General features: G+C 49.4%; 1 protein-coding gene and 1 long non-coding RNA gene across 5 annotated transcripts in view; both read right to left on the reverse strand.

Annotated features, from left to right (window-relative positions):
• The window catches only part of LOC109282617 (uncharacterized), a 79,716-nt gene that overhangs the window by 33,980 nt on the left and 17,849 nt on the right, over positions 1–27,887 (reverse strand). For 2 of the 4 annotated variants that reach the window (XR_009459983.1, XR_002089648.2), the window contains exon 1: positions 2,849–3,459. The exons of 1 other annotated variant lie outside the window; for it this stretch is intronic. This is a non-coding gene — a long non-coding RNA (uncharacterized LOC109282617). Of the gene's footprint in view, positions 1–1,431; positions 2,720–2,848; positions 3,460–27,887 lie in introns of those variants that run through there. One more of the 4 variants, XR_009459984.1, reaches the window with a different exon arrangement.
• Positions 19,443–22,605, reverse strand: LOC102564767 (dispanin subfamily A member 2b). Its single transcript, XM_006273933.3, has 2 exons — positions 22,349–22,605; positions 19,443–20,127 (listed from the first exon to the last, which is right to left on the reverse strand). Exons 1-2 carry the CDS (start codon positions 22,571–22,573, stop codon positions 19,954–19,956), a joined length of 399 nt encoding a protein of 132 aa, XP_006273995.1. The 5' UTR covers positions 22,574–22,605; the 3' UTR covers positions 19,443–19,953.

A 27,887-nucleotide genomic window follows, 5' to 3' on the forward strand; every position in this document is an offset into this window, starting at 1 on the left:
GGGTACTGTGGGTCAGGAGTGAGAGACAGCAGCAGGGCTGGAGGGGGGAACTGTGGCTTGGGAGTGAGGGACAGACACACAGATGTGTCGGGTCATGGGTCACGTGACAGAGCCACAGGCAGCTCATCCAGAGGTGTGGGGCGGAGAAATAGGTAGCTCTCCGCCACTGTGTGCACCCTGGGGGGGAGGCATGGGGTGCATGTGACCCTCCCTCACCATGGAGCCCTCAATCCACCCCCTTCACACACACACACCTTTTTCCTCTCCACCTGCCCCTTTTCCTCCACAAACCTACCAGCTGGGGGCTCTGCAATTGCCAAAAGAAAAAAATCCTGAGATTTGAGGGCTCTATTCCGAGATCATGAGTCAGAATTAATTTGACTTGAAAATCACGAGTCTTGTGATTTTTTTTCAAGAGTTGGCATTACTGAGAGCCACTGGAGATGACGACTTAATGGCCTCCCAAAGGGTAGCATGCTAGTACCAATCCTTTTTAACATACATACCAATGACCAACCCATATAGAGTAATACAAGGAGCTTCATATATGTTGATTATCTGTGCATCACGTTGCAAGCGAAGGACTTTGCCATTGTCGAGACTAGACTAACATGTGCACTGAGCAACCTCTCAGATTACTAGAATAAGAACCAGCTTCATGCCAACCCAACCACAACGCAAATCATAGATTTTTCACCTATGCCGTAGAAAAGCCAAGTGAAAATTAAACATTATCTGGGATGGAAATTGCAGAGATAGTAGCCCCTTCTGAGAGCATGAAGTCAGCCAAGTTTCAAGGAGATAGGTGCAGAGGTTTCTGGGAAACTGCAGCTCAAACTGTTCAAACCAAGTCTTGCCAGCAGCAGCAGCCTCCTCTCATCCGGTACAGATCCAGAAGCGCGCACCCCCAGGAGGAGTCCGGCATAGCCCGGCAACCCTCCCAGCAGTGTGAGCCCCCTAATCTGGGTCCTGGATGAGAGGAGGCTCAGGCTGGTTCTCCCACCAGGGACCGGCCCTGGGCATGGGCTGCACCCAGCACCGGACAAGATTGCTGCTGCCACAGCCTGAGCCTGCTCTCCTCCAGCACAGATCTGGAGGCTTGCACCCCCAGGAGGAGTCTGACACAGTCCAGCAGCCCTCCCGGGGATGTGAGCCCCCGGATCTGCACCCTGATGAGAGAAGACTCGAGCTGCCTATCCCACCAGGGACCAGCACACACACACCACACCCCCCCCCCCCGCCTCCCCACCACTCACCTTCCTGCTCAGCTACAGCCCCCCACTTGGCTCACGGCTGGCTCTAGCCCCCCCCCCCCCGCCCCCCGGCTTGGCCCACAGCCAGGTCCAGCCCCCCTATGCAACCCTCTGCCTGGCTCCAACCCCCCCGCGCGGCCCCAGCCCGGCTCCAGTCTCACCACCCCCCACAGCTTACCAGCAACAGCAGCTGCACTCTTGGCCTTGTGGCACAGCCCCCCTGCATGGTGGGGGGCAGCATGGCTCAGCCCCAGCTGCCAGCTATCCACGCAGCCTCTGCCACAGCGTGCTGCCATACTCTACTCCTAAGCATCCTGCTTCAAATGGACTAGTTGAATGTTTTGTGCAAACCCTCAAGTATGCCAACCAGCCTACCTTAAGCCTTCAACATAAATTGGACAACTTCCTCATTTATCAGAACACACCCCATCCCACAGGAGTCACCTGTTACTCTTTTCTTGAAAAGATTATTGTGTGTTCATTTTGCCTTTTACTTCCTGGTGTTGCCTATCAGGTACACAAATCCCAAAGTAGATGGATTGATTGACAGCATGTGTTTTACCATTCCTCATTTCAAACAGGGCTTTGTTTGGGCATGTAATTACATTGGTAGAATAAAATGGGTGCCTGGAGAACTCACTAAATGCATGTGGCATGTTTCATTTATGCAGCAACTCCCTGCCGGTACTTCATGCAAATTACATACAGACCAATTCCAACAACAGTATATAAATGAGTCTGAGGAAGCTCTGTCTGGATGTCCGGTTCTCCCAGTTAAGCCTCCTCCAGTTACAAGTTTTGATTGTGATGATGTATCAGGAAGCATTGAGGTGCCACACACTAATGATTTCTTGCCATGTCTTTAATAGCACTCCTGTGCTTGTGTTCTTGTGGTACAGAGCAACACCCCAGTACTTTTACCATATCCTAAGAGGGTATGAAAACCTGTGGTATGTATGGACAAATAAATTGGCTAGTTAGTGAGTTATCTAAGGGAGCAGAATATTCACATGCAACTCGAGAGGATATATCTGGTTACCTGAAACTTTTAGTCAGGTTACCTAGGCTACGGAAAGAAATCACACATAAACTGGTATAAATGATCAGAAGCCAGTTCAAATCTGTAACACACCAGAAGTTCAGTGCACATAAATTGCTTTCAAAATGGCCAAAACTAGTTTGAGGTAAACCTGGATGGATGTCGTATCAGACTCAACTAATTTATGTGAAATCAGTTTATTGAACTTCTGTCCCAGATCCCCTACAGATTCAAGTTAGCTCACAGTCCCCCAGCATCCCAGGATGCTTTGCACCTCCCCTGCAAACCCACCCCCCTCTCAGGGTGGGCAGGCTTGCTTTGGCCCAAACAGTCTGCTCCAGCTGAGCAGGGAGGCATGCTCTAATACCCACCTCCCAGCTTCTGGTCTGGACCACTCACTCCTCCTGGATGATCCGCCCGCGGCTGCACCCTGAGCCCCACCTTGCCCAGACTAGGCAGTGCCCAACCCTGCCCCTGCTCCTGCCCCAGCCCCACTCCTTCCTTCACCATGGGGTCCTCAATCTGCCCCCAGCCCCATTCCCCTCCACAGACTTACCAGCAGGGAGCTGCTTTCCAAGCTGCTGGGCTGCATATTGGTTATTGGATCAGTATTGGCCAATATGGCTGGTTAATAATCGTCCATCGGAATCAGCCAAAAAAAATCTGTATCTGTGCTCCCCTACTAAAAATTTAAAAGTGTCCTACTTTCTTCTTCCCCCCCCCCTTCATTGAAATCAGGTTTCTAGACTTCGTGTAGCAGACAAAAATATAGATATCTGAGTCCTAACAATTCTAGTACTAGATAGGAACTGAAAGAAGACACAAACGTGCATGCGTACAGTCAACTCCTTACATGCATATTGAATCAGAACATAATTAATTTAATTATACGGCACACAGAGACACAGTTTTTTGCCTGTTGTTTACTTAATAACAGACATCAGTTATCTACATAATGGTTAAGTGCACAAGCCACTTAAGGACATTAAATCTTTTGGCCCTACTGTATACTTTGTAATGTAATTTTATTCCATTTTAACTGCATAATAATTGGTGCCTGCTAGGGTTGGCAAGTCAGTCAACTGTCTGGTCAAATAATGTCAATTTACTGTCTATAACTTGGCCACAGTCAAGTATTGTCAAATATTCCATGAAGCCAAGAATTAATCGATTCATTCATCCCCCTTCTATCCCCCCCACCCAGCCTGTCTCTCACCCATTGACTCCTCAATCTACATCTTTGCTGACTGCCTATCTTGAATGCAGCCCAGCCCAGCCTCTGGCTTCTTTACTTTGCATTCCATCCAGGAAGTGCACACACCAACTGCTGAAACTTCCTTAGCCTGACAAAGGGTTTTTGAACCCGAATGCTTGCTTCATTTTTTTTTCCCAACTATTTAAGTTGGTTTAATAAGATATATCAGATTCACCCAAAGAACCTTGTCTGCCTTCATTCCAAAACACACCTGAGCCCCACCACGTAGCTTGGTATATTACTCACCACTGTAAAAATATAATCAATGAATTAGGTCCACATAAGGTTATTTTCATTGTCACTGATAATACTATTAATAGGAAAACTGCTTGGGCTATGTTGATAAATTCCTACCCACACCTTCTGTGTTATGGGCATGCTGCCTATGTGATACAGCTTTTTTAGTGTTGAAGATCTGAACACTTTCTCATCTCATGAATCAAAATTGAAAATTGTTTGTCTCTGAAAAACTTTAAAAGTACCATAAGCCATATGCTGCTTAGTACAGCACTCAGCTGCATCTGCTGATTAAACTTGTTGTACTCGATGGGCATTCTCTATTAAATCTAAGAACTTCAGGCATGCAAGAAGGGACTTCATTCAATTTAATCCTCACTACTGACAGAACGCCCATCTGCTGCATCCTAAGGCCATCTCCCCACCAACCACACCAGCCCCCACAACGGGTGCCATATACCCCAAATCTCAGGGGCAGTGGTAGGCCAGGCTGCAGTACCCCAGAAAGTAGGGCCTATGTCAGCAAAGTCATCAGCCCAAGAGCAGACCATCACGGTTTCAGCCAAATACCAGGATTTTGCTGATGTTTTCACCAAGAAGAACACAGACATCCTGCTGCTGCATCAACCCTATGATTGAATTCACACCTAATCATCACACCAGGATGGCATCCAAGCCTGCCTTATATATCTACAGGAACAAGATTACAACTCAGAATACAGACCCAAAGATATTACTGGCCTTATACACTTCATCCTCACACACAACAATTTTACTTTTAATAATCAACACTTCCTCCAGATGATGGGAACAGCTATGGGCACCACAGTATGCCAACCTTTTTATGAGCCACCTGGAAGAAGACTTCCTCAAGAACTGCACCATCAAACCCTTGCTATACTTAAGATATATCATCATTTGGACTGGAAACCTACAATCTCTGATTGAGTTCCATCAGAAATTCAACAATCACCATCCCTCCATCCAACTTTCTCTAGAATACTCCAGCACCAGCATCTCCTTTTTAGACATGATGACCAGTATCCAGAATGATAAAATACAGACCACGTTATACAAGAAACCCACAGACCAACATACATATCTGCACAGAACCAGCAATCACCCTAAACACACCAAAAGAGCTGTGATATACAGCCAAACCCTCAGATACCACCAAATTTGCACTGAGGAGAACACCCAGGATTGCCACCTCACCAATCTTAAAAAGGCTTTCACCTAACAAGGACACTCCTCCAGAGAGATAGATTGCATGTTTGAAAGAGCCACCCGGATACCACGTGAAGAACTGCTGCAGTACAGAAGAAAACCCCCCACAAATTGCACACCGCTGGTTATGACATATCACTCCTCCCTTGAACCTGTACGGAAAATCCTCAAACAATTGCAACCCATACTAGAAAGAGACCCTACTCTTAAAAAGATCTTCCCAGAGCCACCCATCCTAGCCTTCAAACAAGCACCGAACCTCGCTAACCTCATCACCAGAAGCAAACTTCCTCAAGCCCAGAACACACCAAAAGGATCCAGACCATGCCATGACAAGAAATGCAACACCTACCAACACATCTCCACCACCCCCACAATTACTACACCCCACAACAGAGCCATCAGCATTCCTGAATCTTACAGCTGCACCTCCAGAAAAGTGATATACCTCATCCAATGCACCAAATGCCCTGATGGAAGATATGTAGGAGAGACCAAACAACAACTGCGCACCAGAACGAACGCACACTGGAAATCCATCAAAGACAGAAATACCCAATTACCAGTGGGGGCACATTTCTCACAAGAAAACCACTCTCTCTCCAATCTCTCAGTCCTGATCCTCAAAGGAAACCTACAAAACACTTCCCAGAGACGAGCCTATGAACTCCACTTCATCAACCTCCTGGATACTAAAAATCATGGACTAAATATAGACATTGGATTTATGACACATTATAACCTGCCTGACATCTGACTCCCCAGGTGTCTCTCCACTTTCATCCCCCTTCTCTCTCTCTCTCTCTCCCCCCCCCCCACCTTGTCTCTCACCCATTGACTCCTCAATCTATATTTTCACCGACTACCTGTCTTGTATGCATACCAGCCCAGCTGCTGGCTTCTTTACTTTTCATTCCATCCAGGAAGAGCACACACGAACTGCTGAAACTTCCTTAGCCTGAGGAAGGGTTTTTGAACCTGAAAGCTTGCTTAATAATTGTTTTCCAACTATTTAAGTTGGTCTAATAAAATATATCAGATTCACCCAAAGAACCTTGTCCACCTAATCATCAGCCTCTCAGGTGGCAGGTAAGAGGAGGGTTTTTTCTTAAGAGCACCAGCTCTGAATAAACTGGGAGCTTGGAAGAAGGGTGAAAAAACAGAGATTTGTATATGGGATCTAGGGTTAGTGAGGTCTAGGGAAGGGCCAGTGAAGACCTGCCAGAGCTACCTGTCGTGCAGGGTGAGAACAAGAAGCCCATAAGGGGGACCAGAAGCCTGGGAGGGTCATGGTAGACTGCTGAGCCTAACCTATGTGTTGTGAAAAGGGTGGTGGGTCTAGATCCTTCAAGAGAACTGCAAGCCTCCCTCGATCAGGAAGGTCACAAGAAACACAGCAACTGGTTCTGTGGGAACAACAAAAGAAGAAATGGGGACGGCAGTGTTGGTCAAAGGCTAATAATGAGAGCTCCTAGGGAGGAGTCTGAGCAGACCTAACTGGTCAGCACCCACTGCCCCTTAAATGTGACCAAGGAGCCAGTGGATGTCGCCCAGGGAAACTCTGCTCAGAGATGGGCACAAAGGAGTGACAGAAAAACAGCTGTACATTTGCCCAGGTTCTACCTAGCCAGAGCCTCCTCCCTGGTCTGGTAGATGGCAAGTTTAGCCAGAGCAGAAAGGAGGTTGACCAGCAGGTCCCAAGACATGGTGGGACCACAGGTGGAGAGTGTGTAAAAGAAAAGGTGTGGACAGAAGTGCAGCCAGAACCTCAGGAGGAGGGTCCTGAGGAGGCAATGGACAGGCTGCAGCCTGGCACACTCAAAGTAGGTGTGTGCCAGGCATTCCTTCTGCTGACAGAAGAGATAGGTGTCATGGGTGTCAGTGAAGCACACTAGATACATGCCCATGGAGATAGCTCTGTGCAGGAGCTGCCAGGACTGCTGAGTCTGGAGAACTTGGCTGGGAGATCCTGGGTTTGAGCTAAACTCTTAACATATCAAATTCCAGAAGGGAAGAACAAATTGTTTCCTTCCCTGGGAAGGGGGGAAACTGAGGCATCAGTATGTTCTGATGCTGGATGAGGTAGAACTCTGTTAAACCACATAATTGCTCTTGTATCAATGCGTGAACACCCTTATTTTGGATTATGAGATTCCTGTAACTTAAATCTGTGGCTAAAAAGTAAAATTTAGCTAACCCTGAGCATACTTGAAAATGTCTCTTCTTTGCTCCTTGTTTGCTGACCCGAAAAAGACTGTGCATTTAACTGACATGGCATTAAGCACCAGAATCTGCAGAGAACCTGAAACAATAAGCCTTAAAAGTCTGAGCTGCAGAAAGTGTTGGCACCCCCATTGCATGCCTGTGAAGTGTTGTCGCCGCCACCTCAGGCCCGATTTTCTCAAAAATGGGAGCTGGAAGTAAAGCTCCTAAAACCAAGTTTAAACTCCTAAGCTAGCAAATTCTCTGAGCGTGCAGAAAGCCTGCCTCTCCCTGGCAAACTGGGCAGATCACTTACTAAGAAGCGCAAACAGGCAGGAGACTCCTGTTTTTGAAGATCTTGGCCAGCAATGGCCATTTTAAATGTCAACATTCCTAAAGGGATCCACAGTCTGTAATTATTTTTCTAACAGATAATAGATGTGTTTATCTGTTCTGGCTGGATATCACAGAAATTAAAGATGGAGGAACAATTAGCCAGGCTGGCTGGGAAATCAAAAATGCTACTTCGGGAAAACTTCCAAGCTTTACAAGTTTTTGTTCCACCGCAGAGGGTAAATGAGACCTCTCAAAGTGTATTGTATGAAGATGTGCATAAGAAAAACATTTTTCTCCTAAGCCACCTCAGAATGATCACTAGTCAGGGAGATTTCCAGCGATGTGTTTAGTCTAGTTTGAAGATCCACAGAATGGGGCTCTCACCATGTTCCTCTCCCAAGGCTCTAGAAACATTTCATTTTTAGCAAAACTGTACAACTAATTTTGTAGCGAATGAATGCTTTGGCCTTTTAAGAACTGTTTAATGGATTTCTCTCTCCCCTCTTCCCAATATATGTGCTGCTGCTTAATCCTCTCTCTGCATCCTATATATAACCAAAGACCCAACAGGGAAGAGGGGACAGCCAGTGCCAAAAAATGAGTGACTGAGGAGGCAAGCTGCATGAGGTATGTGTCAGGGTGACTGAAGCTGAGACTGCTGTCATCTGTCCAGGCTCAGTTCCCACGTGACCCCACTTCCTACTACTATAAACAACTTGCCTCCATTCTGAAACTCAGCTGCTAGTAGATGCCATTCCAGCTTGAATGAGCTTCCTCAGGCTAATCCAACAAGTTAGCACCCTCAGCTGCAGGACTGGGGTTGGGAATCAACCAGCTCTGCTTTGCAGAGGGAGTAAGGCGCTCTTGTCAGTAAGTCCTCTCTTTAAATCTCAGGAGCTCCCTGCTAGCATGGCTTGTTCTCTACACTACTATTGTGGAGACTGGCATTATCACTGCTAGATTTTTTTTCTTCTGTTGTCAGTGACTGGGGCAGAAGTTACAGCCCTCAGCCTTGCGAGTGTGCTTCTGGGTTTCATCAAAGTACCTTCTGACTGAGAGTTTGTAATTACACATAACCCTGCTGCAGATGATTATCGCCATTACCTTTGCAGGTTGCTGGCCACTTTGATCGCAGTTTGACTATGTGAGGAGTGCTGTTGTTACTGTTGTGTTTCCTTGGGTCCTGATTTCTGCCTTACAAGCATTTTTCCAACTACTTCTGCATTGCTTGTCTTTGGCTCAGGAATTTGGCATGTGGATTTGTCCTTCTGCCCACCAGCATCTGAATGAGTGAGGCTTCCAGGTTATTGGGGTGCAGAGGAGATAGTCTGCCAATACTCATTTGGATTTGATTGAATCCACAAGGCCTTTGGAATCAAATATGTGTGCATGTGTGTGCCTGGGATGGTGCGGTGGCTCTTTGTCAGGGCTTCTATTGGTCAAACCAGCCTGTAATGTCTTATACTGGCTGTGCAGTAGACTACTTTCCCCACCACCACTGCCTCCAACACACCCCAACCCTGTGTACAGCACAAGACACCTCCTCTGGCTTCAAATCACCAAGGGGTGCTACCCGGGGGGGGGGCTGTCCTATACTGGGGTGAGCCCCTTGTGGTTGATGTAGCAGCTTTCAGGAGCCTGACTGTTCTTCTGTGGCATAAACCAGATACAGTAAAGCCCCAGAACTGGGCCAAGGAGAAAGTCGGAAACAAGCTGCCCAAACAAAGCTCGACTTGTTTACTTCTCAATACAGTAACTGGCCAGGCAAGCAGAGATGAAGTGATCTGGCAGCCTGAAGCAATGACTCCTACAAGGCTGGTTTCCTAGAACTGGTCTGGCAAAGGCATACGCACATATTTTCTGCCTGTTCGAAACAACAGAGAGAGTTTAGGAGGTGACATAGCAGCCGTACTCTGACATGCAGGCTTTGATGGGGAAGGACTGAATGGAGTCCAGGGGCAGATCCAGGAGGATTGCACTGGTGCAGTTGCATACCCCACTTGATTCCTGGCCCACCCAAAGTGTAAAACCAACTGCCTGGCACTGGCAGCAGCATGTCTAGTCAGGCAGTGCTGAGAGAGTTGCTTGACTTCATGGCTCATTATAATCAAATGAGCAGGAATCAAAGAGGGGTGCAAGTGCACCAGCGCACTCCCCCCTCCTCCTGAAAGGCCCCTGCCTGATCCCTTCTAAACTCTTCATTCCACAGTTGTTAACAACCCGCTCTTCTTTTTAATGGTCTTGATGGATCACCAATCAAGCTATCCTTTGTTCTGCAATTCTGCTATCAGTTAGCTGCTCCTGGTAATGGCTCTTCTATTTCACAGCCCTGCAGATGATTTTTTAACTCATTCCAATTAATTAAATATACATGTTTTCACTTCAATCTTAAACTGAACGATACAGCCCTAGGCCCCTTGCATATTAGTAAAGATTCTTGTTAATTTTTAACCAGAGCAAAATATGTAGTGTATTATATGTAATGATACACCATCCTACCTGCACCCCCCTTTTCAAAAATTCTAGATCTGCCCATGATGGAGTCTCTTTGCTTTGGTGCATCCGTGCCCAAAATGTGAAACCCAAATGCCATCTCAGTGTTCACGGCTGTGCAGGGACCTCTTCCTCCCTAGTCTTGCAAAATGGAGCTGCTCTTGCTTGCCATGATCCTGTGGCTCCAGCTGTGCATGTGTAAAGCCTGGTGCTATTGCCTGTGGCAAGTTACTCATTAGATTGTCACTGGCAGCCTAAGTTACCTGGCCCAGGTCCATGTCGGCAACCTTTCTGGAACATTTTGGGAAGAGGATTCTTTATATATATGTAATTAGGACTGACTAACTACATAGTTTTATTTTAGCAGCTAAAACTCAGCAAGTAGACCAAGACTCAAGCCCCTGTGCAGTGTAGATGTTCCCCTCCATTTGTTAAGCAATTCACTAGTCCCTGTATGCCATGGGCGGGCGATTATTTCAGGTGGAGGGCCACATACTGAGTTTTGGCAAGCCGTCGAGGGCCACGTGACAGGCAGCCAGAGGCAGATAAATATTACTTTTCTAAATTTTTTAGGGGTCCTGCGGGCCAGATAGAATGGCCTAGTGGGCCGCATCCAGCCTGTGGGTTGCATTTTGTCCACCCTTGCTGTATGTGCAACCAGCTTATTTTCTAATCCAGCCTTGGGCAGCTGCTGCCAAGTATCACTGCGTAAAGGAGCTTAATTATTCTTCTTTCATTCCATGGAAACTTCCATCAGCTTTTGCCAGGTTGGGGACTCTGTAGAGCACGGGTAAGCAACCCCCAGCACGCATGCCAAGCATGGCACACAAGGCCTTTTTGCTTGGCACACCACCTCCAGCCCAGGCTCTAAGAAGCTGCTGCCAGCAAGGGAGCCCAGGCTGCTCTCAGCAGGTGGCTGGGAGGCTGCAAGCCCTGCTGCAAGCAGACCGGGCTCTTTGGGTTGGCTGCAGCTGGGAGGCTGCAAACAGCTGCTCCAGGTTCTGGCATGTCGGCACACTGGCACCTTCCAAGGTAGACATTGTGTTTTTTTCGGCACCCTGGCCAAAAAACGTTGCCTACCCCTGCTGTAGAGGAAAGACCCACTTGATGGCAGCTGTTATCACCAGCCATCTGGCATGATAGCAGGCTGAACTTGACAATTTTCATGCAGATTTGTCCTTGCTGACCCATGATTTGCTCAGCTAGCAGTAAAATGTAGAAGCACAGAGGACTTCCTCAGTGAAAAGAAATATGTGGCTTCCACAGTCTCTTGGACCCCACAGGAGCACAGAAGAACAGTTAGTCAGATTTGGGGAAGTACTTTGCTTACAGGAGAGGGGTACTGCAGGCTAGAAGAAGAAATAACACTCTTGGGGAAAACTGTGCCAGTGTCAGTACCTGCACGGGTGCTCAAAGGGTCTGCATGTGAGTCACCCAAATGTGGTGAGGAGGAGGCAGGGTCATTGGCTTCCACCCTCCCACACAGCTGGCCAACTACAGAAGGAATAGCCCCTGCAGGTCCCTCAAAGATAAGTGCTGGGCAGGCCCCAGAGGATCTGTCTGCCTGCCCCATGACAGGCCAGTATTTAATGCTAAGTGTTTAGTCCAGTATTACTGTGCTTATCTGCAAGCCAAGCGAGTCTTAATGGAAGGCCTGTAGGATTATAAAGACCACAAAAGCCCCATTTCAGGATTGTCTATAGAAGAGGGTGTGAGAGAATTGCTTGGCCTTGCCAGTATGATGTTCTGGATGCACTAAGTACAATGAGTCTTTGTGCCTCTCTAGCCCCGGGGCCACCATTCCAGCTTCCTGCCCTAGAATCAGGCCTGGGAAGAATGTGACCGCCTATTGCTCAGACCAGCACAGCTGTGGATGGCACAACCACAAAAGGGAGAAAGATGCTAATCTATCCCTGTGCCTCTGTGAGGGGAACTAGATGGAGGAAGGGGCACAGCAATGGTAATAGCAATATAGTCCTGGCCACCACAGTGCCTGTAGAGCCATAAAGTTGGATGTATATGCTTTCCAGTGGACCCAGCCAGCTGTGCTGGAGGGGAGGGGAGAATGCTGCTTTCCACTTGTTAAAATGCAGCAAAGCCATATCCTGCTTTTCTCCCCAGTGCACAGGAGGCATTCTGCTCTCTGACCCTTGTCTATACTGGAGCTGCCAATGTCAAGGAGCTCCAGTGTTGACTGGCTGCCATGGTAGCTAACTTGGCTCAGAGCAGGCACAGCAGGTGGGTGTTGAAGGTGGCTGGGGAAGCAGTCCTTAAAAATGCTGGTGGGGGTAGGGAGAGTCTGTAGTCATGATTTGGGTGTTGACAAGTCTTCTTAGGCAGAAATTCTTGGAGAAGGAGGAGGGAATTGTTCTTGTGTAATATATCTATTCTGCAAACTAGGCATGGGTTTTTTTTCAACTCCAAGCCTCTATATAAACACAGCTGACGTAGGAGACGGAGGATGTTTATCCAGCAAAAGTACAGTTCTGTTGCCTGGTGCATACAGTGGGTTTGGAATCTGGCCACTCACTCCCACTCACGTCCATATGTAACAGCCCATGTAGATGAGGCACACCGGCTTTTCAGTGCAAGAAGAAATAAATGACTTTGACCTTGCAGTCATCTCTACCATTTCTGCATCTACGGTGACCTTTATATGCACTTGGATTTTACTGTTACATGTAAACTGGGAACTGTTCCTAGAATGGTTTTGTTTCTCTTGAGTTTCCCTTGGGTGGCTGAAAGGACAAGAGAGACCCCTCCATGGAATCTCTATTCTATCCCAGTTGTTTTATTACACTCATCACCCTGAAATCTGAGCATCCTGCTACAGTGAGAGGGAGGCTTTTTTTCCTAACTTTTGCTTTGTTCCTCAGCAGGTTGCTGGCCGCTGCCAAAGGGCTGGGGAAGCAGAAGAGGTGAGCACAGGCCTGACACAGCAGGGCCAGCCCAGGTCCAGGGCAGAGTGGGAAGTATTTAAGTCAGAAGGATGACACTGGTCCCCATATTGGTGTTGACTGCTGTTGGCTGGCTTCGCTTTAACCCCTAGAAGATCCTTGACTTTTGAAGAAACCCACTTCCCTTCTGAGCCCAGTGATCTTCAAAGGTATATTTACACTAGACATCTGTAGCCTACGAGTTATTTGATCACCCATAAATAACATCAAGGCATCAAAATCTAACAGTGATGTAGCTCTTGGTGTTCTCTGTTGTGCTCCCCTTCCCCTCCCCCCAGCTCATCCTTATTTCCCTTCCCCCATACTCTGTCACTAATCCTTAAAGGATCCGTATTACAGCCCTAGGCACTGAGTCTTGATCTTTCAGCACAAGATGGAGCAGCTGGTGCTTTATGCTCTGTATGTCGGTAGGTCCCTGCACAAACAGCCAAGATTGCAGCTGTCATGAAGACCAGGCCAAGGAGCTCACAGGGTAGAAGGCATCGACCAGAGATGCATTCCCAAAGGGCTTCATGATTTCCTTGCCTTTCAATTTCATGCTTTACATTTCAAGTGAAGTATTGAAGTACAGATGTAGGTTGGACTTGGTCTTGACAGCTAGCCAAGAGTAGTACAGTGACATGGCAGTGGAGGGAAAAACCCAAACTACCAGGCTTGAATTTGGCCCAAAGTTTTTAAAAGTATCACTGTGCTTGGACAAGCAACAACAGAAAACCATTAACCACAAGTTAACCGAAGGTTGGCCACCCCTCTTTTAAAAAACTTTATTCTGGTTAAAAATAAGTGTCTTTTTAACTTACAAGACCTGATTCCCCTCCCACACCCAACCAGTTTCAATTAGCCAAGAAGCCCAGAGGGCTGGCAGATGGGAGTGGATGGATCTATGACTCCAACCCAATTCTATGCGCAATGGAGGAGTTAGGACAAGATGCTGCAAAGTAGTGACACGTTGGAACTTGGTACATCTTCCTCCCTTCTCAGAGCAGCCAGGAGACTGAGGGGCAGGCAATGAATCTCACATGGTTCCAGCTTTGGATGAAAGGAGTCCAGGAGTCAATGTCTAAGCAAAATGACCTCATCCTCCTATCAACAGACCCATTGGTTTACATCTAATCCCCACTCCCACCCAAAACTTTGAGGCAATTCCAGAATGTGGCCCAGCCTGCAAGCTGGTACAAGGGAGCAGAAAGGGTGGTCATCCTATTATTCCCTGAGAGCTAGCAGCTGTCAGGCCCTGGGACATGGCAGGGGAAACACCATGATCTAGAAGGTGTTTTCCTGGTTGCAAGGGAAAACCACTTTCTTGGCAGGGGGTAGTACCCTGACCGAGGTAATGCATAGTTAGCTTCCCATTTTCACTTTCAGTGGGAAGATCTCGGCTACACACTGACATTATGAAAATAGGAGACTTCTCCCTAGCTTGCTTCTGCAGCCATACAGCTGAGGGCAAGTGAAAATCAGGAGCGGCTGGACCCCAAGCCTCTGGGCTTGGGCCTGCACATAGGATGCCTGCCAAAGGATTTGAAAGCATCTGAAGCCCGAGATGGGGGTGAGGGATGCTTGCCGGTAGCAAGGCCACATATGGTTCTTGAACAACTCATGGATTTGGAATTGATTTGGCTAATTTAACTTGGGACATGAAAAAATTTTCCCTATAAAAAAATAAGATGTCAGACCTTGGAATTGGGTAGAGCTATGACTCCAACCCAACTCGAGGCCTAGTGGAGGAGTTAAGACAAGATGCTGTGAAGTAGCAACCTGCCAGAACTTAGTACATCTTCCTCCCTTCTCAGAGCAGTCAGGAGACTGAGGGGCAGGCAATGAATCTCACGTGGTTCCAGCTTTGGAGGAAAGGAGGCCAGGAGTCAATGTCTAAGCAAGATGACCTCATCCCCTATCAACAGACCCATTGGTCTCCATCCAATCCCCACTTCTACCCCAAACTTTGGGGCAATTTGATTCTGAGTCTAAACTTCGTGCTGCTCCTCTAGACTGAACCCAACCTGACAGTCTATTTGGTACCATGGGACAGGACTGCACAAGGGAGTAGGCTGTGGAGTATCAGACTGGGGGCGGTGACGACCCAGCCCCAGGTCCTGAAGTGGGTGATTAGCTCTTATCAAAATATGCCATTTCCTTCTCACAGAAAACTTTTTGTATTCTACATTGGAACAAGACCAACTATTTTTAGGTTCCTGTGAAACAAATTCAGAAATCTCTGTTCTGGAAATATTTCATTTGTTCCAATTCCCATCCCCTCTCCTTGCCTTTTTTTTTTTAATATCCTGTAAACTGCAGGAATCTTAGGAAAATGGAGCTTGTGTGGATGTAATGGAAGCTATCTCAGTATGGAGACTGAGAAGGGGGAGAAACTCAGGCTCTCTGACGTCTGGCATTTCCTAAGGTTTGACTGTTGGGAATCTTAGTTTCCATGAAAGAGAGAGAGAGCAAAGGAGAGAGAGTAATAAGGGATCTGCAGTGCATGTGAGGAGGCAAAAATATGACAGTGTGCATGATGTGTTCACATGTTTGAAATTCCAGCATTGCTTTGCAGAGTGCCTCCCTCACAGAAACATCAGCTCTAGATCTAAACTTTCCTGGAATAACAGTGTCACTTTGGCCAGAACACCCTGGGGATAATCACTTCATGGAATTTATTGTAGTTTCATTTCTTAGCTTCACGGGAAAGGAAACAAAGGAGAGACAGAAGTCAGAATTACACCCACGCTGCACAAATGCTGGGTTTCCATAAAGAGCCTTGCTTGAGAAACAGACCCAGGTAAGTAGGGTTTCCAAGATCAGGCTGGTCCCAGGTTTAAGAGCTTGGCAAGAGCTCCTGCTTGTGTATGAAAGAAAGGACATAACTGTTAGAAAAATATCCATTTTTTCTGCTGCAGACACCAAGGTTTCCATAAGAATTTGGGCTGGGCAAAATGGCACAGTTCCATTTCGACTTGCATTTTGACATTTCAACAGAACAGTGTTTCATTTCGAATTTCATTTTGATTCGAAGCCGCTGTCCTGTTTCATTTCGTCAAAACAGTTTTGCTGTTTTGACAATGTTTTAATGTTTCGACCATAGGCTATAATGAGGAAGCTTGAAACAGCCTATAACTTTGTCATTTCTGGCCTGATTTGGATGAAACTTGCAGGAATGGTAGCCCCTTCTGAGGGCATGAAACCTGCCAAGTTTCAGGGGGATAGGTGCAGAGGTTTGGAAGAAACTGTACCTCAAGCTGTGGACAAGCAAAACTCATCACATGGGTGGGTTAAGGCACAGCAGTGGGAAAGCTGCAGGCCTGCTAGCCCCTGCTGAGGCCACGACGCCTGGCAGCTGTCAAGAAGATAGGTGCAGGGCTTCTGGGTTGTGGGGCCCTGCACCTCTGGCTGCTGGCAGACAAAACTCGTGACATGGGTGCTTGTGGGACTATGTCTGTCTTGAGGCAGAGGGGGGTCAAAACTGCAGGCCCTGCTGCGGACATAGCCTGCCAGCTGTCGAGGAGATAGGTGCAGGGGGACCCTGGGTTCTGGGGCCCTGCACTTCTCGCTGCTGCCAGGCAACACTCATGACATGGGTGGGTGACACTGTGTGTGTGTTAAGGTGCACCCCCACTCAACTGACACCAAGGCAGAAAGCAGGGCGGTTCAAACAATGATGCCTTCTTTGCAGTTTTTCCATCCCTCCCCCAGAGTACTGGGATTGGAAGAGACCTCAGGGAAGGATCACAGTCACTGGCCAGCTACACTGTCAATAATGAGAGCACTCCTTCCCTCCGCCCCTTTACCACTCTTCCCCCTCCCTCTCCTTACTTTAGTTTCTGTTTCCCAGCCAGCAAGCTCAACTTGAGCTTCAAAACTGGAAATGTTTTCAAAATTTTGAAATGTTACAACTTGCATCATATCATTTTGAGGCTGTTTCAAACTCTCGACTTCATTTTGATTTTGCTGTTTCAAGCTCAGAATGAGTCGAAACAGCATCAAAACGAAACTGCCAGCAACATTTCACACAGCCCTAATAAGAATCACTCCTCCCCCCCTTTCTACCCCAGCTCGTCACCTGCCTTGTGTGGGACTAGCAGGGTTTCGCTACTGGGCTGCACTAGCTAGTAGGGCAGTGGACTTGAGGAGGTGCCCTGGGGCTGATATTGCTCCTACTGGGGTGGGGGAGGAGGTCTTTTCATTCCCCTGCTTGTCTGCTGATGGTTACAACCTTCTCCAAGGCACCAACTGGACAGATTTGTATCAGCTGCCCCCATCGGGCCCTCATCTAGGGCCTTGTAGACGCATCACAGGCAGTCCTGTTTCAGGCTGCTACAGTGGCGACACATAGGGGGCACACAGGGGTGCACATGCACCCAGAGTGCCAGTGCACCCCTTGACAGACCACCCTAGCTGCTTAGGCAACGGGTAGGTGGGGCAGGTGGGAACGCCAGTGCCCCCCCTGCAAGCGCCGTCTGGGCAGTGCAAGCACCGCAGCTGCTTTGCAATCGGCCACAGGGGACCCCCGCCTGGTCAGCAAGATTGACCGTGGGGGGACCCCCCCCCCCCCCCCCGGTCACTGACTGGTCATTGGGGAGGCACGTGTCCCCCCTAAGGTGGCACCAGTCACCCATGGGCTGCTAGACAGTGAGCAATAAATGAGGTCATTTGAATATTAAATGCTTCCAGCAGTGTGGAAATTGATTGGGCTCCTTGGGTGAGATTCACCAAGGCCCTTCTTTTTCCTCCACTGACTGCCTGATCACAACCAACCTCCTTATGTCCTGGGGGCACTGGTTGATGAGATGAGGAGGTCCTTTTTCTTAGGGCATTCACTGCCTGCCAGGAATCTGTGTGTTGCTCCCCACTCTGTCTGATTCAGCAGCTAGATGGCTGGCCAAAGGGCTGTTACTAGATCCTGCTGCAGCCCAGAGATTTTTGGGTGGTGTCCAGCAGCCCTGGTTCCTCTACAGACTCCTCCCTGAGGTATGCCCCTTTTTATAGGTTCCCACATCCTGCTGCATACATACACACACACTTTCAGAGTCCAACCCCAAGGGCATCCCCCCCAACAGGGAACAAAAGGATAGGCTTGCTCTGTCTCCTGCTTGAGGACCTTTCCCCCTACTGCCACCTCTACAGCATGTGTGCATGCATGCCAAAACTAGGCAGAATGCCTGGGTCTTGTGGTTCACCTGTTTCCACCGAGACAATCGACCACCTCCTCTGGCTCTGCACCTGCACCAAAGAGGCATGGAAAAGGGTGAAGCAGCTCTGCAAAGCACTGACCAGCGTCAACTGGCTAACCAGAGAAGTGGCACTGTACAGGCACCTTGCCAAACATCAGGGGAACCCATTGCCCCTTTTCGACCAGTTTGCATCCTGTGTCAGAAGCGCCAAGAACCTCCTGTTGTACAGGCACACAGACACAGAGGTAGTAGGCTGTGTGAAAATGGCTCTGAGCAAACTCAGGACCTACTACCAGAAATCAGTAGTGGAGGATGGAGAGGATGCGGCCAAAGCCACCTGGCACAGAGACATGTGGCACAGGCCCTTCCAACTTCCCCCCACTGTGTGGAGAAGGGAGCGGTGACAGTGAGGAAGAGGAAGAGACAAGTGGAACTGAGGACAGTGACAGCAGCAGCAAGTCCTCCAGCAGGAGCTGGAGCAACAGCAACGTGGATGACGAGTGAACTGAGTATGTGATCCCACAAGCAGGGTGGGAAGGAAAGGGTTGCCTGGTCTGAGACAAGAAGTTGCTTGTGTGTTTAGCACAAGATGCAGATATTGTAATGGGTTCAGGTGGCCAGCGGGCCTTTGTGCTGGTGCGGTTTTTGTAACCAGTTAAGGTTATCTTTGTGGAGTGATACTTGGAGTGTAGATATATAACCATATATAATATATATGACATATCTTTTTACAACCCCCCCCAAAAACAAACAAACAAACTTGTTTGAGTGTCTCCACTCTTCCAGGGTAGTTGCATCCTTGCTGTAGCTATATAGGCTGCAGCTGGCTGACAGTCTCATGTGTCACCCCAACTGAACTGACCATTTCCACTATGCCCCTTGCATGCCTGCAGCCCTCTGGTAGGAAGTGCTGTTGACCTGACTAGCTGACCCTTTTTGAAAAAGCTACAGGCCACCCAGAAAGGGGTAGAAGCAGAGCAGTCAAGGCTTCTGGCCACAGCTCTAATTGAACCATGCTCCTGATTGGTGGTAAAGGCTGCCCCCACTTGGCCCAGTTGCAGATGGGTCTCTGGTCATTCGGGCCGAGACCAAGACAGACAAATGTGGTGCTGGCCACTCCCTTGTTGTAGTGCTGGCTACAGAAATGAATGCACCTTAATCATACTAGCCTGATTGACCCCAAAGACCTTTGAAAACCCCAAACTCCTTCCTCCAAACTGGCTCATGAGGCCACATAGGCTTTTGCAAATGCCTGCCTGTAAAGAACACAACAGCTTACAAGAAAGAAAGGGATCTTTTTATTTGAGGGTCAGTGGCCTGGATATCAGGCTTCTACTTGGAACTGAGGGACAAAGCAATGTCACAAGCAGAACTGTGACTCTCCAGCCCCACGGCAACAGGTGTCCTCAAGTACTCCCCCACCTCCTCGGTGGTGATTTCAGCCATTCAGTCAAAGGGCACTTCAGACGATGGGTTTTGGATGGAGACGGTGCCCGCTATCCTCAGTGTAAGGGTGATGGAGAGCACAGGATGGTTAGTTCCCACAGAGGATTCAGAGATCTTCCTTCAGGATCCCCATACAAAGCTGAGAGCTTCTCTGATGAATGACGCTGGCTGCATGTGGGGTCAGAAAGAAAGCGGTGCTCCTTCTCCAGCTCAGGAAGGTGGCTGGGGAGCACACAGAGCCAGGAAATAGGGAATGGAAATTGTGGGAGCTATAGCAGGAACAGCCCTGCCTGTGGGGTGGTGAAACAGCTACGATTTACCCACATGGCTGCAGGAGAGGCTAGACTCCATTATTACTTAAGTTTGCCAAGGCAATGACACCCGTTGCCAAAAGGATGATGATAAGGATGAAGAACAGGAGGCTCAGGATCAGGGCCACGATGTTGAGGCACTTGGCAGTGGAGCCGTAGCTGCCAGCACCGCTGTAGTCACCGAGGACTTTGCGATCCCTTGCCTGCAGCGAGGGTTCAGGAGTGGGAGGGGGGGTAGAAGGAGGAAGGAAGGAAGAAGAGAAGGAAATGAGGAAGATAAACGAAAATACAATACACAGAAGAGCAGCTATGTTGCCAGGTGCTGTCCATGTGCATCTCAGGGCTGAGACTCGGGGAGGGGAACAAAGGGATGGGATTCTCTGGTCCTACTGAGTAGAACTGCTTGTGGATTTTCTGGGCACATACAGCTTGGCTGAAAAACGCTACCTTGTCAAAACAAAAATGTGTGTGGAAATCTGGCTTTGCTGAACTGGTTTGCCAGTCTGATTTCCGGCTAACACCTACTGGGCTTCCTGGCAGGCTGCTTAGGAGCCCAGGCTTCCAGGGTTTGGAGCACTGGGACTGAGCTATACAGGCTCCTCCAGGACACCTATGCAAGCCTCAGGGTCTCCTGCTCTGGGTCAGCCCATGCCTGAGGTCTTCCCAAGCGCCAGGGACCCCAGGGCTTCCACAGTCCTTGCTGTGTCCCCCCTCAGAATCCCTGTTATAAATCTGTGATCATCACTCCTGTCCCTGTTTTCTCTTTAGCTCTTCCAAGTAATCCATCGTTACACATGTAGTGCCAAGATTTGTGGGCCTATGCCCACTCAGAAACTTTAAGCTCTCCTCTAGAAACAGAGAAAGGTTTAAAGTTTCTGAGTGGCATAGGCCCCCAAGTTGCTTGTGTGTAGAAAGCAGGTAAAACTCCTTGCTGCAGTCAGGAAGCCTGGTTGCCACAAGACATCCCATGCAAGCCAGGATTGTCAGAGCTTCTAAGTTCCCTATTCCACTTACTCATACTCTTGTGGGTTTAGGGTGGTTCTGTTATGGAAAACCATGATAAAATGGTTGGGGTCATGATGGAGAGAGTTTTATGTTTGGGGGTCCTCCTCCCATAACAAAGATTTTCACACTTTCCCACTGAATCGAAGTTCTGAGTTGTGACCAGCTGCATCTCAGAGGCTGCAAATTTTCACTGTCCTCAGAGACCAGGTCTAAGTTGGTCTTGGTGTGGGGAGGTCCCTTGCTGGGGAAAGCAGTATATGCGCATGAACTGTCAGGAGGTAGGGGGGGAAGCTGAGGGGGGCGGGTTTTGGAGTGAGGTCTGTGTTCCACATCATCAGTCGTCTACAGGAAACAGATGCAGTACAAACATAAAAAAAGATAAGGCATGGAAAACTTTCTTGATTGAAGCAACATGTATTACCACAGAGGACTTTCTGTTCATCTCCTGGGCAGCTAGTTACTGCAGAGGAGACCAAATGCTGTCACCCCTCACCCCTGCAACCTCCCTGCCACCACCACTCATTTCTACTTGCTGGTCACTTGCTTGCAAGCTCAGTCATGACCTAAAACCCCTGTGCTGAATGGGGGTGACCCCACCTGGATCCCATCCATGTCACAAAAGGGATGAAGGACACTGATGGGAGCCTGTCCAGGTGCCAGGAGACCTGTTGTATCCCTTAAGCCAGTGGTTCTCAACCTTTTTTGTACCAAGACCCATTTGTAAGCATCGGTGGGCCGTCCTGACCCAGTGCCCCTCACCCCTGACCCATTGCCCCCTGCCCCAAGGAGGAGGCATGGGGGGCCCCCCCAAGCAGCTCCTTGCAGGAGCTCTGCCAGCCAGCAAGGGAAAAGCCCTGGTTTCGCCTGTTTTTCTCCTTTAAAGGAGAATCCATGTTTAAAGTTTGTTGATCCAGTTTTAAAGTCTGTTTGTGACCCTTTCAGATATTCTTGCCAGCCATTTTGGGGTTGCAACCCACAGGTTACGCTGCCTTAAGAAACCCTTAGGAAGAGTCACACAGTAGAAGATGGGGTAGGGGCTCATCTGTGGCACTCCTGGGATCTGCAGGGGAGGAGGTTCAGCTCCTCACCCTCTCCCATGCTTTTAGGTGCAGCCCGCTTCTCTCCTAGGGCTCAGAGGCTCAAATCTGGAGCTGTTTCTTCCCTACCTGCCCACAACCCCATACCCCTGCAGACCCTCTCGGCAGCACAAGGGGGGACCTCCTTGCTCCCTCCTCCCGGGAGCTTTGGGGACACGCTGGGGTGGCCCCAGGGCCGGGCTCCCCCCAGGGCGCTGTCTAGGAAGGGAGCCCCAAGCAAGCAGCGGACTTTGCCCAGCCACTGCCAGCTGAGCAGCGCGGGCCAGGGAGAGGGCAGGCTGGGCTGGGCTAGCCCCTGCCCGGGGGCCCGGGCCGCTCCTACCTTGATGGAGAAGGCGAGCGCGAAGAAGCCGAGGCAGCAGAAGTTCATGTAGAGCGTGTTGAAGATGGACCAGACGAGGTGGTCGCGGGGCGGCGGCAGCAGCCCGTAGCTCGGCGGCACGGGCGGCCCCAGCACCACCCCCAGCTCCGTGTCCTCCTTGAGGTGCTCGTAGCCCCGCGCCTGGGCCCCGCGGCCCGGCACCCCGTACTGCCCCGCGCCCTCCATCGCCGCCGCCCGCCCGCTGGCACTGCTGGGGCGCGCGGCCGGGCGGGACCGTCCGTACCCCAGCCCCGCCCACCCCAGCCCGCTTGTTTCGTTTGCCGAGAAGGGGCAGGGTCCGGGACAGGGGACACACGCACACGCGCGCGCGCGCACACACACACACACACACACACACACACCATACACGCACAGATACGGACGCACGCACATGCTGCACTAGAGCACAAGCACAGCACGCCCTGCACTCAGCGTAACACAGCGCGCATGCAATGCACACGCTCAACACAACGCATTCGGCACAGCATGACACACCCTGACAGCACACACTGGCTGCACGACACACACAACCACAGCACATGCTTACAACAGCACAACACACAGCGTAACGCACCGCGGACGTAACACACTCGGCATAGTACAACACACAACCACAACACACACACAGAGTGCAGCACGCACTCACAGCCTAACACGACCCAGCACAACACACACAACACATAGCATAACATACCACAGTGCCCACACACAACACACAGAGCATAACACAATGTGCATGCAACACACTCACCACACAGCATAGCACACACAGCACAACACACTGACAACCCAATGCACAACCACAACACACACAGCACAGCACACAGACAACACAGCACACGACACAGCACAGCATAACAATGCGCACACATCATGCATGCACGACACACAGCACAACCAACACAACACACACTCGTAACACACAGCACAACGCACACTCAACACAACACATGACAGTGCAACACAGCATAATGCACGCATGCATGCACAGCATACTACAGTGTGCACAGAACACAACACACACAGCACACCACACTCAACACAATCCATTGCACAATACAATATGCACAACAATGCAACACAGCACACACACAACCTGCACAGCATAACACAACATGCCCGGAGGGGCCAGCACCACCACCTTCCTTCCAGATCGAGGGAGAAGGAAGCACCCAGGTGGCCATGGCTTGCTCCAGTTTGCCCAGGGAATCAGTGGCGGAGCTGGGCACAGACCCAGCATCATAGAGTCATAGAAAAGTAGGGCTGGACGGGACCTCCAGAGGTTGTCTAGTCCAGGTCCCCACCTGAGGCAGGATCATCCCTATCCAGATCATCCCCTACACATCCATTGTCTAACTGTCAGCAAAACCTCTAGCGTATCCCGGATCAGAAAGGGACTGGATACATTCATGGATGATAGATCTGTCAGTGGCTGTTGAACAGAATGGTGGCATCTCTCAGCAAACAATGGTGGATGTCAAGGAGGCTACTGAATAGGGGATACATCGCTCTAGAGACAGGCAGCTCTGTGCTCTCCTGCTGCAGCATCCACTTCTGCCGCTGTCAGGGACAAAATACTGGATTACATGGACCATGGGTCTGACCCAGTACGGCACTACTTACAATCACAGAAAGTTAGGGCTGGAAGGGACCTCAGGAGGTCATCTAGTCCAACCCCCTGCTCAGAGCAGGAGCATCCCCAACTAGATCATCACACCCAAGGCTTTGTCTTTCCAGGTCTTATAAACCTCCAAGGATGGAGATTCCACAACCTCTCTGGGTAGCCTGTTCCAGTGTTTTACTACCCTCCTAGTGAGAAAGTTGCTTCCTAATATCTAATTTAAACTTCCTTTGCTGCAAACTTGACACCACTGTTCCCTGCTCAGCCATCTGCCACCACTGAGAACAGTCTAGCTCTTTCCAACCCCCCTTCAGGTAGTTGAAGACTGCTATTAAATCCCCTCTCAGTCTCCACTTCTCTAAACTAAATAAACCCAGTTCCCTCAGCTTCTCCTCAAAAGTCATGTGTCCCAACCCCCTCACTATTTTTTGTTGCTTTCTGCTGTACTCTCTCCAATTTGTACACACCCTTCCTGTAGTGGGGGACCCAAAACTGAACACGGTACTCCAGTTGTGGCCTCACCAGTGCTGAATAGAGGGAAAGAATCACTTCCCTTCAACTTATGTTCTCAAACTAACTACACTTGATCTTAGCCCATAAGGGCCAAGAACAGATACCTGTCAACCCTGGCACAACCACAAGACATAGCACCCTAAATCACCACAGGTCAAGCTGGGGGACAACAACCGCCAATGTCCTACTGCTGCAAAGGTTGCTGAAATATGATCAAGATATCCAAGAAGAAGGCCATGCCTGCCCTACTACAGAAGGTGGCAAAACCCCCACAGTTCATATTAACCTGACCACAAGGTAAAATTCCTTCCTGACCCCAAATTTGGTGATTAGTATGACCCTGAGCAGAGGGGAAAGGTCATTTAGCCAGGAATCTCCCATGATTTAATTCCCACTCTGCTCATAATCCCCAGTCTTGGCTGCAGCCAACACTCAATGATTCTGAGAAAGGCTTTAAAAAGCCATGATTCATGTAGCAACCCGAGGCAAAAATATTCCTCAGATTCCCTGCCTGAGCTTGGTAGCCAGGAGCATGCTGTAATGCTTGCCCATGGATTGGAGCCTGCAGCAAAGGGTAGTGGGGTCCGGTGCACCTGTTCATCAGGGCAGGGTGAAGGAGGTGGCATAGCCACAACCTTGGTCTCCGTGGGATCATCCCAATTGCAGCAGCTGTGCCCCTGGGCCTGTGAAGTCACCCACGGGATTTCTTTTCCATGCCGCAGGTTTCTGTCACGCTGGGTGTTGCTATGTCACCACAGGATGGGATGATGTCACGCAGACATGTTGCGGTGCCCCTTTGCTGTCTAGCCCTATACAAAATGGGAGTGAAGGAAGCCACCACAAGAAAAGGAAGCATCTCCCCTGCCCAGGTGGCTTCTAGGTTTTTGGGGAGTTGAGAGCCAGTTTGAGGAACAACGCAAGAAGGAGCTCTGGTAGAAGGGGAAGCTGATTTCCCTTCAGCCTGCCAGAGGCCAGGAGGCAAATGCTAAGGGATACAAGGTCTAGTTGAAAGGGAGCACAAGGTCATAGTGTCCCCAGGAGCTGTTGCTCTGGGACCTGTGTTGACTCACTTGTAAGGGGGAGGATGATTAGCCTATTTGCTTATACTCTCTTCTCATGTGGTTTAGAGTTACGGCAAGCAGTAGGAGCCCAACACACCCACGTAGCCTTTTGGCAGCCAGGGCTGGCCCTAAATCAGCACTGCCTAGGCCTTGTATGCATTAGCAAGCGGATGTGATTCACAGGCCAGGTCGTTTCCACAGGATTTGATTTTCAGTCTGGTAAATAGTTGTGCTGGGAGTGGGGAAGCAGGGGGGGGCGCTGTTCCTGGACTGTGTACTCTGTGTGACAGCCTGTGTTGCTCAAGGATCTTTTGTGCAAAGGGCAACCCATCCCAGCCCTGCTCTGCTCATCTACTCTAAAGCGACATGTGCAGGGCTGGGAACAGCAGCAGAAGTGGTGTGGTAATTCAGGGCTGAGTCCGCAGCTTCATTTCCCTCATCCAAGCCATGGGTAACCTGGCTACTTCAGTGCATGCTGTATTAGTGCTGCAGGAGTCTCTTGTTCCTGGAAGCCGGCCCATTTCAAGTCTCCCAAGCAGTGCCTCCCTTCCAGCGTGCCTGCGGTCAGGGCTTTACAAAGTTTTTCTGCTACAGTGAACAGGGCCAAAACACATGATGGGGCTCAGCCTTTTCCTCTCCCGGCTGCAGCCAGTGCTGCCAGAGGGTAGGGCTGGAAGCAGGCCAGAGAGAGGTACGGAGAGAGCATGTGTTGCACAGGCAGGCCTCTGTTGTTTCATTTCTGGGAATCCACCTGGCAAGTTATTAGCAATACCAGGATTCTTCTTTACAGGCAGTTGCCTCATGTGTGCAGTTCGAGAGGGAGGAAACAGGGTTATAGGGAGAGGAAAGGCCCTTGAGAAAGACCAAGTGACATGGTTAGAAACCCAGTGAAGCATGGTGCCTCATCCTCTCCCAGCCTCTACACCTTTAATTCCCACTCTCTCCCACTCATCCTCTCTCTCTGGCATGTAGCCCTTGCCTTTTTGTTTGTCCCCACTTCTTGGTACAAGCCCCTCACCCGTGACTTTGCTCTGTGACATCACCTGCCCCTTGGGATTTCTTGAATCAGTGTTTTTCTGCTGCCTGCATCAGCCCTCTGCTCCCCTAGCCTCCAACACAGCACTCCCGACCTTCCTGCCTCAGGCTCTCTGCCATGACCTGCTCCATTATCTCATGCCCTGGCCTTCCTTTGCACAATGTGCTTGGCTCTTCTGCCACCCCATTTCTTTCTGTGTTTCTCGATTGGTTATAGACTTCTCTGTGGCTACAGGGGATGGGCTAAATTGCAGCAAAGGCAATTTAGGTTGAAGATTAGGAAGGACTTTCTCACTATAAAGGTGATGAAGCACTGAAACAGGCTAGCTAGAGGAGCTGTAGAACCCTCATTTTTGGAAAGTTTGAAGAGCAGATTAGACAGACACTGGATTGGGATAGGTTAGTTAAGGATGATCCTGCCTTGAGCTAGATGACCTCCTAAAGACCCTGCATGCCAGAATTTGTTATGATCCTATAAATGAGATGGGCTTATACATCGGAGCTGGATCTGAGATTTTTAACAATGCAGTCCCTGGCCGGAGGTGGGGGGGGATGAGCTGTTTTGGCCCAGGCTACTTCCCTTTATAAGTAGAGCCCAGAAGAGTTCAGGTATCTTCAGAAATCAGAAGTCTAGCTCCCAAATAGTCAGTAGATTAAGAAAAAATAGTGATTTTAAAGTCAACAATACTGGTAACTATGTCTCCTCCCCTACTTTAGTTTCTGGTTTTTGTGTGTCCAGGGTTCATGTGGGTTTTATTTTTAACTTAGCGATTCTCACAAGGGCTAGAAAGCCAGCCTTGACCTTTTGTTTTATTTAAGGGAGGTTTCAACACAGTCTTTCAAGGCCTGTTGCTGGGGCATTAGAACACCATGGCACTGAGCAATGTTGGGTCAGTTTGGAGACAGCTTTGACTTCAGATTTAGGAATCTGGGCTGCCTGTCCCTTCCCCCACTCCCTTCTTGCTGTCTCTGGACCTCATCCTAACCCCTCCCACTCGTTACAGAGGAATTGCAAGGTGCCTGTGTGTACATGACCTTTTTCCTTTCTCACGCCACCTTTAGTCTCTGTGGACCCAATGCACGCACGGCCCCTGAAACAAATAGAAAGATTCCCATTGGCTTTTAAGGAACTTTGGATTGATCCTGTTTCATAGTTTCATAGTAGCTAGGGTCAGGAGGGACCTAAACAGATCATCTAGCCTGACCCCCTGCCACAGGCAGGAATGAATGCTGGGTTCACAAGACCCCAGACAGGTGATCATCTAACCTC

The sequence above is a fragment of the Alligator mississippiensis genome, chromosome 2 (assembly GCF_030867095.1).
Source record: "Alligator mississippiensis isolate rAllMis1 chromosome 2, rAllMis1, whole genome shotgun sequence".
In the NCBI taxonomy this organism is placed as follows: Eukaryota; Metazoa; Chordata; order Crocodylia; family Alligatoridae; genus Alligator; species Alligator mississippiensis.